Source organism: Cydia fagiglandana, chromosome 1 (assembly GCF_963556715.1).
Source record: "Cydia fagiglandana chromosome 1, ilCydFagi1.1, whole genome shotgun sequence".
NCBI classification, from domain to species: Eukaryota; Metazoa; Arthropoda; class Insecta; order Lepidoptera; family Tortricidae; genus Cydia; species Cydia fagiglandana.
Genome location: NC_085932.1, coordinates 5,266,914 through 5,282,352, shown reverse-complemented (window position 1 = coordinate 5,282,352; position 15,439 = coordinate 5,266,914). Strand labels below are relative to the sequence as shown.

At 35.5% G+C, this 15,439-nt stretch overlaps 1 protein-coding gene across 4 annotated transcripts in view; it reads right to left on the bottom strand.

The window, feature by feature from the left end:
• The window catches only part of LOC134679701 (synaptotagmin 1), a 35,391-nt gene that overhangs the window by 4,885 nt on the left and 15,067 nt on the right, over window positions 1-15,439 (bottom strand). Inside the window, exons 2-10 of one of the 4 annotated variants that reach the window (XM_063538646.1) lie at window positions 14,903-15,004; window positions 13,013-13,132; window positions 11,720-11,865; window positions 10,169-10,267; window positions 9,512-9,706; window positions 9,172-9,348; window positions 4,753-4,870; window positions 4,025-4,158; window positions 1,289-1,493 (exon numbers count right to left, since the gene is read on the bottom strand). In XM_063538646.1, the coding sequence (XP_063394716.1) occupies window positions 1,299-1,493; window positions 4,025-4,158; window positions 4,753-4,870; window positions 9,172-9,348; window positions 9,512-9,706; window positions 10,169-10,267; window positions 11,720-11,865; window positions 13,013-13,132; window positions 14,903-15,002 (1,284 nt within the window). In that variant the 5' untranslated portion in view covers window positions 15,003-15,004 and the 3' untranslated portion in view covers window positions 1,289-1,298. The remainder of the gene's footprint in view (window positions 1-1,288; window positions 1,494-4,024; window positions 4,159-4,752; window positions 4,871-9,171; window positions 9,349-9,511; window positions 9,707-10,168; window positions 10,268-11,719; window positions 11,866-13,012; window positions 13,133-14,902; window positions 15,005-15,439) is intronic. The other 3 variants (XM_063538659.1, XM_063538652.1, XM_063538661.1) reach the window with 3 other exon arrangements.

Sequence of the window (15,439 nt, the reverse complement as noted above, 5' to 3'; positions counted from 1 at the left end):
TTTAACTGATAAAAATGTTTGGGATGATTGTGATATTGTAACGTAAAGAGTAGATAATAAGTCTGTATAAGTGTTTAATTACGAGTATTACTACTAATAATACAACTGATATGTAACAATAATGTATTGTACACGACGGACACAAGTGTATCTTGTATACCTATGTGGGAAAATAAATAAATAAAATAAAAAAAATAAAAAAAAATAAACTTTTTTGAAATTCGCCTAGTTTCAGAGATAATATTAATTCAAAATAAAACAAGTTTTTATTGTTACATAGTGAAAAAGGCCTTTTTGATGGTAATGTTGCTACTATGTTGCAAAAAGTGACAAGTAACACTTTGCAAAAAGTGGAGTCTGAAAAAAAAATGTAAAATAATTTTAAGTGACAAGTTTACCAATAACATTTATTTTTTATGTACAAATACATCCAAAGAATTGAAAAAACAAAACAAGTTTTTTTTTGACGAAACTCATATTACATTTTTTCCTTCTTTTGACCTCAGAAATGCGTGGTTAAAATTATTCGGTTTCCTTGTATAAAGTGTGTATAAAGATTTTTTAGTACAGTCAACGGTAAAAATATGGGTGTAGACAACTTACTCAAAAATATGTCCCATAGTTCTTAACTCACTGACATAAGAGTTATGGGACATATTTTTGAAATGATTTGTACACCCATATTTTTACCGTTGACTGTACCTAACGTCAGTAAATACCCGCCTCTACTACATATTACTTTTTAACTTCTATTAATTAAAACTTCTATTCACATAATTAAAACTTATGTAACTGAAGCCGAGTCGTTGCAAAATTAAAAAGTCTAGGTAAATATAAATTACGACGAGGAACGTTGACGCTTGAATTAATAAAAAAACGTTAGAAGACTAAAAAGGTGAGATAGATAAGGTTTTCAGGGTTCCCAAGGAAATCGCGTAAAGTCGGCAAAGCACGTGTAGCTCCATTAGAGTTGCGAGCGTCCATATGCTACAGTGGCTGCTTAACAGCAGGCGGGCCTTGTGTGGTATAAGGTCAACGTGGCTAATTTCCTTATAGGGGCTATTTCAGCCCAAAAGCGTATTTTAAATCGTAGGAAAAAAAAATTGCTTTTGATTGCTGAAATTAAAAGCAATCGCTGCTTTGTCGACAAAATTCCGAGTATCAATGTTGTTGCTGTTCGAGAAAAACGCTAGTGGACGGAATAGCCCTTATGACGGAATTAGCTACATTGACTTTAATAGAAATAATTTTAAAAGTCTGAATATAAACTCTAGACACAAAATTGTACCTGAGACACCTTAGTCCTTCTTCTCTCCATCGTCGGGATCTTTGAGCGTGTGCCACTGCGCGATGGGGCGCCGCGGGCTGGCCAGCATGTCGGACCAGTGGCGCAGCTCCGTGCCCTGCACGTTGTACCCCAGCACCACCTTGCCGATCGGCTCCGATGTGCCGATGCGATCGTAATCCACCACCGTTACCACTAGATTCACTTTCTGCAGTCCGATTAAGAACAAGTTGGGTGATATAAAATATATTAGGGTTCTGACATAGACATGGCGTGAAACTTGCATGCGTTTATCTTTTGGTCTTATTTTATCAACTCTTCAAACACTTGGCGAAGTAAATTTCTCCAAAATTGGTCACAAAGAGGGCTATATTAAAGTAACGATTTTTTAATTACGTTAATACTGGCGCGGCATGCGATGTTCTTAAAGTTGCCCTCAAATATTGCTAGTCAGAACACCAGAAACTGTATAAATTCAGGTTAAAATGGTTTATGGAATCTTGCTGCAGTTGTTGCTCGAAAAGTCCATACCTATCTAATATTGTGAGTAAGGAGCACAAACTTTAAAGACTAAGACTAAGACATGTGTTGTTAAGACTAAGACATTTTTTTTAGTTGAAAGAAACTTAGCCCTGCCGAATTTCGGACCTAATCGAGCTTGAGCCCTAACTCACAACATTGAGAATAACGCAAGTGAACGCAATAAATTTGCGTATGATGTTTTTCGACTAACATTTTAACGAAAAACACTGGTCGAGCAACATTAGAAAATCAACTTTTGTTTGGAATGGATATGGGTAATGATGCATTAAATACTTAAAACAAAAGCAAAGATTTGGTAACAAAGCAATAGCGTGTCATAAATATTGTGAATGTATAATTAGTAATACATAATGTACTTATGTGTAAAGGGATTTCAAAAGAAAATACGTGCAAAATAAATACGAGTGTATAGTAGATATACCTAGGTATCCAAATATATATAAAGGTATTGATTCATCCATAATAGTGTTCAACAGAACAGAAATAAACACTTTGTAATAAATATATTATGTTCTGCGATAACACACCGATGAACGTAATTATGTAATGATACGAAATAAATAAGCTTCAGGTTTTAATTTACGTTCTAAAAAGTTAAAAGTATTTCGTGAAAAATTTAAGACTACTTAATGAAAAAAAGGTAGGTAGGTAGCGAGTGAACATTATCGTTGAAACGAAAAGATGTATTGATTCAAACTTTGTGTGGTCACGCGATGCTGCGCAAAGGTCAATGATTAATGTTCAAATGGTAAATAAAACGTTTTCAGAACGTTTTCTATAAAACAGTTTTGTTAATTGAAAGTTTAATAATCGACTAAGTACCTAATAATCGATTAGGTACTTAGTCGTGATTCCAAAATCCATAGACTCCATAGTACTTATCTCTAATGTACTTATAAGAAATGGCATTAGTTGGTTATAAATGTGAGCTACGTAGGATGTCAGTGTTATAGTTAATGCAATTTTTAAAACTTATGACAAATTGTGCAGTGATCGAAATTATATTAGATGTAAATACCCTAGGTATATGTAACAAGAAAACATTAAAATAAAATGATGATTATATTTTAAGTTATAATATATGTTTTAGTATATAAGTATTGTATAAGCGTACCATGTCATGCCCAATACTAGCTACTGGGTCTGTCGCAAACTTACCGTGGGTATAAATATTATATGGAATATAGTATAAAGAAAGGTAAATATTAAGCCGTAGATAGAAGCAGAAGAAGATCGTGGGACTGGATTCCTTAAACCATAAGTAATTACAATCTGAAGTTACCAAATTGTAATGCAGTTACGAGGGGAGATTCATAACACCACTTTTTTGGGTATAGATATCAGAGGGCGATATTCAAAGCCAATCTGATTAGGAGATTCATGCAAATGATACCTTTTCCTGAGACGTCCTGTTACAGCAAAAGGTTTACATTTAACTAAGAGATGTCCTAACGAAGTTGGCTTCAAACGAAGGATAAAGGACGCAGGAGAGCAGGAAGAGAGGACGAGAGACAATCATGAACGCATAACAGGATACAGACACAGAACATGAGGTTGCTACGTCAATTCAATTCAATACTAGCTAGCATCACAAACAACAATAACATAAACGAAACAAAAATGCAGTTTTAATTCGTCGCACATCTCGATACCTGATTGTTAAAAAAGTTTCGAGAGAAATCAACCTTTTAGGATGTGCTGAAGTTTACACAGTTCGTGTCTTTAGGGTCTCTCGACACATATAAACATCAATAGAAATTATAAAAAAGAAAATGTATACTTCCTTGCCAAAATTTGTCTTCTTCTGTGTTTCTAATGATATTGAGTCGTTTTTACTCTGTTAAGTATTCTGTTTACACATCTTTGCAAAAAAAAGGAACGAAAAATCCGAAAGCAAATTTTGTTCAGTCCATGTTAGGAGTAGGATTGGCTTGGATGCAAGTGGTGTGTGTACCCATATTCACAACAATGACACAACATCAAACTGCGCATCACTTAGGCAATTTTACAACAAAGCAATATTTGCCAGTTTCAGTCTTACAAACAAAGACATCAAAGTATTACTAGATAAACTAGAATTGAAATTGAACCAGTCTTCTAGTAATACATTAATGCTGTCTCTTTTAAATTCGTATACAAAAATTGCCTAAGTTTGAGGCGCTACGACATCGATTTTGTTCCAATCTCGGCTCGCACCTGTATTTGTTCGAATGGTACTTCAAAAGTAAATGACTCGTTGTAATAGGGATTCAGTGTGCATTTCTTGATGCTTGTCTTCTTCTTCTTGAGTCGTTTGCCGTTTTGCATGAGTGCTATCTTTACGTACGGATCTGTAGTCGCCCAGCGGAGCGGGATATGAAAAAGAGAAAGTTATCATTATAACATCGTACAAATTCATATTTAAAACATGTTATTTATGCCACACTGGCAGATCTAAAGAAATTTCTGAAAATGCTCAGATTAGTTAAGTATTATTTAAATAAGTACGAAACGTAAAGTTTAAAATAAATGATATTGAAGTGACCATTTTTATACAGTTACATTTCTTTAGATCTTAATAAGTGCAATGTATGGTTTATGCTAGTGATATGGTGGTTCAAAGCCTAGTGTAGAATAATGAGTCAGTTCATGATTGGAGTTATTATAAGCGTTCAATCTAGTTTAAAAAGTGAGAATGGACAAACTTGATTAATCTACTAGGAGTCATGTCATGTAGTAGGTATGTAAAAAGGGGAAAGTGACTGTAATTAAAACATGCTCAATGAGAAGTATTTTGGGTTCTAACTTTAACGTAAGCAAATATAAAAACGCACAAGATTAACTCGTTACCCTAATCCTAGTGGTTTTAGCGTGTTATCAATAGTGGTTTGTAGGCTATAAGAGAGTTACACAGACTATGGGTGGGAAGATAAAGCGAAGGTTACCTGATAGGCCGCCGACATCCATTTTCTTTAGGTTCTTGGCTTCCAGGATGACGACCGTGAGCTTGCCCGCGGTGGGCACGTATCGCAGGGAGAAACATATGTCTCCCAACTTGTTGTCCTGGAAATTGCATTATCGGTAATTTTCTACTCCCATAATATTTTCTGAACGAATGTACGACTAAGAAAAATGTTACAAGTTAAGTTTATTAATATTAGAACAGTTATGACTTGTAATTGTGTTGATTTTAATTTCAAATAAAATATTTTGTTTTGAATTATTTTCAAAAACGTATCGTAATTTTTTTAGTAACAATTTACCTAAGTTAACCTTGTTGTGACTAATGAAATGCATTGTTGAAACAGTTAAATCTAAAAATATTTAAATGTTAAAAAAGTGTTATCATTCCTTCATCGTGAAAATGAACCCAGCAGGCATCAATCGCTCACTTGCTCATTTGGAACTGTTTGGTATTTGGATGTGACATTGTGGAAGATAGACGAGGGAGTTGTGTCAGGGATATAACGTCCAGAACTTGGGTAAAAGCTGTAGTAACACAATCGGGCCATACCGCGGCATAGGGGCTCATACCTTGACACTCAACCAAAACAAAAAAAACAGAACAGTAGCCTCGTGTTTCACCTAGAAGCGTATCATTAATTATGTTTATTGGTATATCGATACAGATTTTCTAATGTTTTCGAATGTTTTGCTTTAATTCTTTTGTTTAATTTAGTAGAGGTGTTTGTGTCTTACCTAACGTTTATGAAAAATGCGTAGGTATTTCAAAAACAGGTGCCTCAATATTGTGTTGTAAAAAAGTAATTCGTTTTCTCTCTCAATGCGGAATCGTGTGATGCTAATGTTACTGTTAAGTTCCCAGTATGTTTTAAGTGCGTAAAGTGATTGTTTGTAAGGATTGATTAAATGTGTTGAAAAATCTGTGAAATAAAGCAAAATATCTTTCTTAATTTTTTCGACATTGAAAGGCTGTATCGATGTCTCGTGCCAGGACGCAGCCTACGGTCAGATAGCCTCAACATTTTCAGCTAGTCATACGGACATAATTGACGACACTTTCATTGCGTTACATAATAACGTTTTGGCACATAGATATTCCATCTAAGGTATAAAAATAAACATGATACATATATTATTTTAACATACTCGGTACACTATGAGACAAAACACAAAACACCAACGTTCGCATACATGAAGCAAGATATCCGCTGAAATAATAAATATAATATGTATAATATTTGTAACATTTAGTGAAGGTTCTTATTACGATCTGTTACCGAAATGAAGCCAATTGTTGTTTTTGACACCCAGATCATATCATATCAGACACACCTTTATAACCTTTTAAAATAAAATGAAATAAACCCACACCTGGCAAATATGCGTGGTGAAAAATGAACATTGTTGCCTATGACTTTGAGCAACTCGAAAGTTACAATATTGGCTTTTTACACTTAATTGCATCCTATCACACCATAAAATCTTAGTAGACTAATCTGTAGTAAGACTAGTCATTTTAGAAACAGATCGCAATTATCTAAGACAGGTACAAAACATACATAAATACATAAAGTACCCACAACACACTGCATAAAGAATGTAACATTTCATACACTGATTTTATAACTGAGGTAATTTGTACTTATGTCCTTCATTTTATACTTAAGAGTATTCCATAAAACAATATTCAATAATATTAATTAATTAATGTTACTTTCTTCACTGAAAAATAGGTATTCAGGCACACATATTTGTATTTAGTATGTATTGGCACAGATGGGTAGGGTAGTACATAACACACAATACACCAATTAAACACAGCCGTGAAGTGTTGATCTAAAGTCAAAGCTTGTTAAAGTTACGCGAGTTTGCAGAATAACTTTAAAATAGAAAATCTTTATAGAAGTTAATACTATTGTGAAATTGAAAATTATAGTGTTTCCAAATCTGTAAACACGCGTAAGTTCTACTAGGTAGGTACTAAGAAAATAAACGTAAAGGAACGAGATTCGGAATACAAGTTAATTGAGTTGAACAATTTAAGTTAGCTCCAATTAACAAACCGTAGAACTGTACACAATACAGTACCGTTCTCAAAAAAGAAGTATAAATAACTTTAAAGAAATTGTGCGTACAATGTATCATTTCATTTGTCGGGATGTAAAGATATACTACGTTATTTTATTAGGGAATACAAATCGGTTATTTTTTGTATGGGAATAACCGCGGTTTCGGTTAATAACCGATTATTTCCATACAAAAAATAACCGAAAATAACCGATTTGCATTCCCTATATTTTATTTACTAAATTGTGTCCCCTTAAAAAAGAATTTAAGGGACATTATTTTTTTAAGGAGATCACAGGACGTAACTCGTTCCTTCACTAGACATGCATATTATTACTTAAATAGTTGGTAGCATTGTGTAAGGCATGATCCTTCAGTCATCGGACAATGGACCTGTAACATTTGCACAACAGTTTAGGGTGACATACGCTCATACGACATTGGGTACATTACTGTTAGATTATATTATTTTGGCGGTTTGATCGCTATGGTAACAGTACCTCAATTAAAAATATATAGCAATTAATTTTTGCTATTGCTATTTTCTAGTAGCTTATGGGATATGTCTTTGTATATTCCGGACGGATGGGAATGTGATTAAAGCAATATATAATAATATTCAACAACATAGCCAATTACTTGAGTGCCCACTGTATAGCCAATCACACCATCTACTACTGTTTGCCAATTCGCGACAACTTGTTTCGACTTCGAATAATTTTGAAGACATTTTTAGAATTCTTGACGAATGTAAACTATTAATATCACACGTAAAAGAACGTAAAATTTTGTACGCAACAGGAAAACTTAAAGCAACATGTTGTCCGTTAATCGGCAAGACAGATAACAAGAGCACAATTATAGACGACGGACATGCACATTCCCCAGCCGCAATATAAAACCAAAACAAAGTGTTGGATGGAACAAATGAAATCGAAATCAAAAATGGTACGACAGGTGATATCGGGTATAAGGTGAATCTTACAGAATTAGGTGTGGATCGAAAGTAGGTAACGCCCTACCGTCCTAAGTGGAACCTAGCGCCAGCGGCCGCTCTGGCGTCAAAACTTCAACCAAACATTATTTGTTGAACATAAAAATGTACAAGTAGCTCTTTTGTGTATTTATATTGTCCAAGTAATAACGTGTTCAAAATACAATTCCAAATATATATATCTTGATGTGTCTCAAAATAATACTTACGTGAATGATCATTTCGGTTTTGAAGCGGCATGCAAGATTGTTCAGGACACAATCAAACACAGCCAAGCAGAGCAGAGAAAATATGGAGAAAAAGAGAAAAACCAAGTAAATACATTTCTGCTGTCGAAATTAATTTTATCAGAAAAATAAATGACGAATCAATCCACGTCGAGGTGCCTTGACTCTCCAGTGACAATGGTAGGTACTAAGTAATAAATATTACAAAGTCAGAATTGGTTATGAAGTAGGTTTGCTCTGTCAAGGTTCCTCTTATCAAAAAAGTGCAGTAAGATTTCAAAAAATGTAAATCGTCCTTTCAATGAATATGAACTTTCAGTGTTTTTAATAATTCTGGCTTTAGTAAATTGGAAATGCACAATTACATGTATGTGGCATACTCATTGAGAAGATGTTATAGTTAAAATATTGCTGTTCTGCCAAAACGCAATGATTAAGTGGGTTTTGACAGTCCAGCCTAAGCTAAGAAAAAAATTATAAAAGTCTCGATAGTTTTCGTATCTCATGTACCTTTGTATCAACCTTAATCTATATTATGTATTATGAACACCTGTCAGTTCTGTGTGCTACATGTTGATATAGTTTGTGTTTCGTACATCAGTCAGTACGCTGTTGATGTGACCTGGGTGTAAGAGTTAACAATGTTAACTTTACCAATCACGTTTTTTCGCTTTACATGATGTACCATGTACCTACATAAAACATTTGCAGAAATATATTTCTATATGGGTTATAAGTATAATCCATATATGAAGAAAATGTTTATTAGATAAAAGAAGCACACGTGTCAGAGTAATCAACCTTCTAATGGGCACTAAAACCCAAATAATAAAAAAAACATAGTTTCCTTGTAAGTGTTGTTCTTCAAAAATTAGGAAACTCACGATATAGAAAACGGGTTCTGGAAAATATACAAAGAAAAGCAGAAATCGTTTGTAAGATCAAGCAGCATTACTGATATTTGGGACTATAAAGTCAGGCCAAAACTGCGTTCACTTCGCTGCTTTCAATAATTTCCATAAACTCCTTTTTACTGTTGACTAGCATAGTTATTTACAAAAGTGTTATATAGGATCTGGCTTATCGTCTGCCAGTGTGTGTAATGTGCGCACCTGCCCCCCTTCGCCTTCCACGCTCTGCAGCTCGCGCCACTCCTCAATGGTCTGTGCCAAGTCCACCTGACACAGCGGTACCTTCACCTCGCCGATCTGGTCGTGTTTGGAGAACCGATCGAAGTCGAAGATCGCGAACACTAGCGTTTTGTTCATCGCGTCGGCGTAAGGAACGCTCTGGACAAAAATAGAATCATTACGCGGGATACTCGTTATTGTAGGCTTAAGGGCGCCGTCATCTCCAGCCACAGCCACCCACACACGTGACTCGAAATATAATTGGTAGGTAACACTTTGAATATTATATGACAACCGATAAAGAAATATAAGGTATTTTTACCTTAAAGACGAACGTTTCGTTGAAGACAGGGCTGAGAGTTTTCCGATGGACCTTGGTCTCGAATTTCTTCTTCTTGTCGGGGAGTAGGTAGACCTTTACGTAGGGATCAGAAGTTCCTCCCATGTCCAAAGCTGGAAGATCTTCTGCTTTGATCACAGTCACAGAGAGACTGTTACTGTTGAAATCGTATTCGAGCTGAAAGAATGTTACGGTATTTATTAAAATAGCGATGGTGACTTCAATAGGTAGTTAGTTGTAGCTAATGCGATGGAATTTTAACAAAATATCTACAAATAAATGGAATATTGTTTTGGATGTCTAATAAAGATGTCACATAAACATGCCTGATACTTGATGATAGAATAAACTCGCTTAATCGTAATGTGTTTACTGGCGAAATGAGTTACGGGCTCAGTAAATGAAGCCTTAATGAAACGTAAAACGGAACGCTAACTCTAAAATAGGTATCGGGAAAACAATATTCTACATACGACAGATTTTATGAGATTGTTACTTGTATGTAAATGACACATGCATCTTTGCCTTTATCCTGTATTCTCTAATCTGATGTAAAATCGGGATGTCATGGTACAATGTTGAGCAACATACCACACAGTTAGCAAACCTGGGCCTCGTCCCTTTGGCCTAGTCACGCACCTTATAGAGTAGCTTCCCTAGTTTCTGTTCTTCCTTCTTGGAGTCGCCGTCGTCCGGCTCCTCGGCGTTCTCGGTGAGCTCCTCCATGTCCGGCTGAACCTACATTCACGTCCCGCGGCAAATTTCACATGAAAATCACATTTCTTATAAATAACATGAACCCTTTAACTTTTTCCCTCTGCAATGGTATCTACTTTAAAATGATTGGGGGCATATTATTATTATCTGTCGTGTACCTTGAAAGTATGAATGCAAATTTTACGACTAATCAGTTTGATTTACGGATAGTACAGTTGTATACTTTTTAGCATTAGAAATAAGTTAGTTGACGTGTCTTATTATTGAAAAAGATTTATGCAAAATAAATCACAACAAAAGTGTAAAACATTATATAGCCTAAGAAATGATTTCTTTTTTTGGTTTAACAAGTCATAATTTAGAAAAGACACGTTAAGACGGTTACCCTTTTTCTAAAAAGTATAGTGATGTAACTTGTTAAGCTTGGATAATGGTAAGGCTCACCATGCAACACTTTAAACGGACTAAAAATTACATCTCATCACACCAGCTCGTAAAAGCTCTCTTTATTCGTCATAAACTGATGAGAAAGAAACAAATTGTAAGGCATTAATGCAAATTTTGAGTATTTTTCTCATGTCAATTGACTAGTGGAATTCGCGCTGGCGTGGTGAATTTTTTTGTGTTTTACTCGTTGCAGCACATTGAGCCTTAAGATAATATTTGCAGGTGATTCTTAGCACCAATATTTATTTATTTATTTATTTATTTATAAAAAAAAAATATGTAAATAACATATTTTATTTTATACAGTTTTATTTAAAAATTTGTCTTAGATGTCATATTCTGATGATAATGATTACGATGGATTATTTCAAAACGGAAGTAAAACTGATATTGCTGATAAGCACTAAACTTTTTAAACTCGATAGGCCCCTGCAGGCACAAATCTCCAGTATCGAAAAATTTTCAGCAATATCAATTTTCCTATATAGGCAGGGGTATCGTGTCTCTAATACGTCTCGAATCTTCCGGCGATTATTCCCGTCGCAGAAAAAAATGTAGGCTGAATGGCGAATTTTACGCCCACAACATCCGAGTATCCGTATTGCTTATAAATAATTAGTGAAGTCGAACAGATTCTCGGTCTTGTTAGCCTTACATTAAATATGAATAGATCTAAAAATGGACTGTTGGGGTGGTTTGTAACAATGTTTATTGTTCAACACAATGAAAACATTTTATATTAAATCTAGTATTATTAGCAATGTGTTAATAAAATTCTCTAAAAAGTATGTAATTATTCTGATAGGGTACTTCATTTCGTTTCTCGAAGTTTCGACTTGTAGAATGCGTTTCTCTTAGGAATAGTTGTCGTGATATTTGGAATTGTTATAAAATATATTGCTAACACAAACAACGACCCATACTTCCGAAATAACACCCTTTCAGATCACTTTATCCATTAATAACAATCAGAGTTCTCAAACAGTTTACTTTAGCACAATGGTAGTCAGAACAGATGGCATTTACCTTCTCCTTGTAAGCTGAGCCGATGAGCTGGACGGATTTGAGGTCGACGACGCCCTTCATGCCCTTCTTGCCATCTTTGGACCGCCTCTTGCGGAAACATCGTCTGATGCAGCAGAAGCATATGCCGAGGACCACTACCGCGACTCCTGGATGTTGTAATCACTCTTTAATGATGTGCAGTTGGGGGAAGATATTGGCTTATTATCTTCGCCAGTGGTACCAAAAATGTTTTCTATTAGTATTTAAAGGGGCTTTTCAGAAGTCAGAAGCGAAATTACTGGAATAATTTCCAAAGTAAATCGATGGCACTCAAAAAATAAGAAAAAGATCACGAATAGCCCTTTGTGGTTAGACGAACCAGAAGCTGCAGTCTCTAAATGTTTAAGTATTTATATCTAACTATCTCTCTTAGAAATGATATTGGTTTTCCTTTTAGTAAGTTTTATTTTCTAATTATCATACATTATGCTGTTTTAAATATTGTTTTTCTTTCTTCCGTTAAAATTTATTGGAACATCACTGTTTGCGACGCAGTCTCTACGGTGAATTCTGACTTCAGTGAACTAGGTCCATTTACTTTCTGGTAATTTCCTGCTAACTTGTAAATGAATGTCATTTAATAAAAATCTTCAAGTAAAGTATTCTGGAAGCGTAGTTCAAACAAATGCGTGATGTTAAGTTTTCGAAATAAAATAGCCGTTATCGAAATATGAACGTTGTCAAACAGCCCAAAGGCATTCGGAGTTCCGCGCGGCTATTCAGAAGAGAATTCTCCGCATGTTATATCGGAAACAAATCCAATTACGTGCTCGAGGGCGTTATTACATAACTGTTTCCTGTTATCGTTTGTATTAACTATCAACTTGGGTGTATGCAGTCATATATTGAAACAACTTTTGTGCTTAACTTTTTAACAGTATATGTTCGTTTTCCATTTGAAAAAATGCAGTTTTATGTTGTTTTTAGGGAATATTTTCTATTATAAAAAACTGCGTAGAACTGTAAGTCCTGGATTGGCAGATCTTAACCGTTGTCATTGTATGGTAATGACCTAATGACAATGACAACGATGACCAAGATTTTGCACCTCGTCACAATGATGAATATAGGAGTATAAGAACTGCCGAGGTTTTCTCTAAGGGACTATTAGTACCTAAGGGGTTCTTCAAGAAAGGAGGGGCTTTCTATGATCGGAAACGGACATGTGACATCTCTATACAGTTGCAGGGGTCCATAGTCAACGGTAATCGATGCTTGTTTGCCGCCGATGTGATAAATAGAAAAGTAACTTACCCACGAGGATGGCAACCAGTTGCCACGTCTCCAGGTTGAGCTTGTGGGCGATCTCCGCTGTCTTCTCGCCTATCGTCTCTGTGGTGGCCGCGACAGTGGGCGCTTCGGTGCCGGGTGATGCTACAACAATACATTTTTTATAGTTGTTGTTTTACTTTATTTTTATACAAATTGTGTCATAAACGTTTTACGTTAAACACATTATTGCGCGTTAACCTGCACACAGAAAAGGTGCCTGTGATATTCAATTAATCATTAATCGGCTCATTTATGGTTGGAAAAGGTTGTTTACGTTTAACTTAACTTTTAAATTGTAATTTGGTACAGATTGTGGTTTGGTAATTGTAGGTACAGAAGACTCACTCCCTAACAAAACGCGTCTGTCACGATCAGCACAGATATGGCCGCTAGGTGGCGACAGCGCCACGCGCGGCTTATGGCAAATCCCAAAATTGGGGTCGAACGGATGTACTTTTAGCTACCTGTATAGGCCAAGCAATAAGAAGTTATAGAGGGAAATGCTAGGAACACAATTTTTGACTACGTAACTTTGTTTGGACTAGTTAGGAGGTGAACATATCAAAAGTCCCCGGCCGTAGCCCCGGTGCTGGGGGGTAGAGGGGGGAAAGAAGGTCTCATTTTTCGGTTTTTCACTTATATCTTGGAAATTTTGCGTCTTAGCGACATGACTACTAAGACAAACCAAAAGCTGATAAAATTTGTTACAACTTTTATTGAGTCAAGTTTTTCGATATCTTGAATAGTTTTTGAGATATCCGCTCATGAAAGTTTATTTAGGGCTTTCAATTTTATCTTGATATCTACATTAGTGACGCTGCTAGACCGTGCTTGGTATCATTTTCGTATAAATCGGGGGTGCTGAATTCAGTTTTGGTATCACATTGACACCATTCCTCAGAAAAAACATATAAACTTTAAACAAATACCTTTTTTTTAAATTCCTCTTCACGCTTAAACCGCTCAACCGATTTAATTGAAATTTGGTATACAGATATTTCGAGTCCCAAGACAGGACATAAGATACTTTTTATCTCAATAATCATCCTTTAAAGTTGTGAAATGGAGTATGGGGGGAATTCAACTTCGTCAACGAAACTGAATTCCTGAGGTTAATACTGCTCAAGGTAAGGTTTGAATTCATGTTTGGTATCACTTTCATCTAAATCACAGATGTATTCCGTCCTAAATTTCATCTAAACCGGTTCAGCGGTTATTGACTCCCCATACAAACTTCCACCCCACTTTTCACGCCCTCAAAAGATGCTTTTGGTTATAAAAACTATCCTATGTTGTGTGTCGAGATTTAAACTATTTCTATACCAAATTTCAACGAAATTGGTTCAGCGGTTTAAGCGTGAAGAGGGATTTAAAAAAATTATTTATTTTTTAATTTTGGTTTTACTTCGGAATGGTGTCAATGTGATACCATAAATGAATTCAGCACCCCCGATTTATACGAAAATGATACCAAACATGGCCTAACAGCTTCACTGACCTAGATATCAAGATAAAATTAAAATCCCTAAATAAACTTTCAAGAGCGGGTATCTCAAAAACTATTCATGATATCGAAAAACTTGACAGGATAAAACTTGTACAGCCGGGGACTTTTGATATGTTCACCTCTTAACTAGTCCAAACAAAGTTACGGAGTCAAAAATTGTGTTCCTAGCATTTCCGTCTACAACGTTTTGAGCATTCATTTCTTGACCTAGTAGCAAAGCGACGAAATCGCGCAGTGAGCCACGCCTGGTTTGGTATGGGTGTATTTACCAATTTACTTTGTGCCTGAAATTGTTTTACCATTGGGTATCTATGGGGGTTGGCGTTAGTGCCGAGGTGTAGCCGAGGTATTATGGTAATAATTACCTGTTGATCCGCCCGCCTCTTCGCCTGCTTCCTCCTCGGCATTCGGCTCTCCCGCGGCTTGCCGGCGCCATCGCCGCAGCAGTTTAATAAGCGGCGACATCCCTGCAACAACACCATAATTAAATAAATTACTCCAGTTAATCATTAGACCACTATAGTCTGTATCAAATCAAACAAATTGTACATTTTCGGGTAACTATAACTTATAACATTTATTGGTTAACCAACCAAAAAATACAAAACCGCATGGAACTGTCACAGAACGACCTGACTTTAACAAACATTATTTGATCATATAATATTTTCATCTACCGTCAATTGGCTTAGAGGGTAGATTTTGTTTACTTTTTTTTAAATACCTAAAGATACAAAGTATAGAGAAGTTCCATCATGTCGAAGGGATATCCAATGACATATAAGTTAAATAACATGTTTGTAAGTTGAGTCATACGCCATAGACCGCATTTTTATCTTTTGGCGCAGTTAATATCTGCCTTTAGTTTAACTTTGCTTTGGAGTAAAATTAGACTTACATGT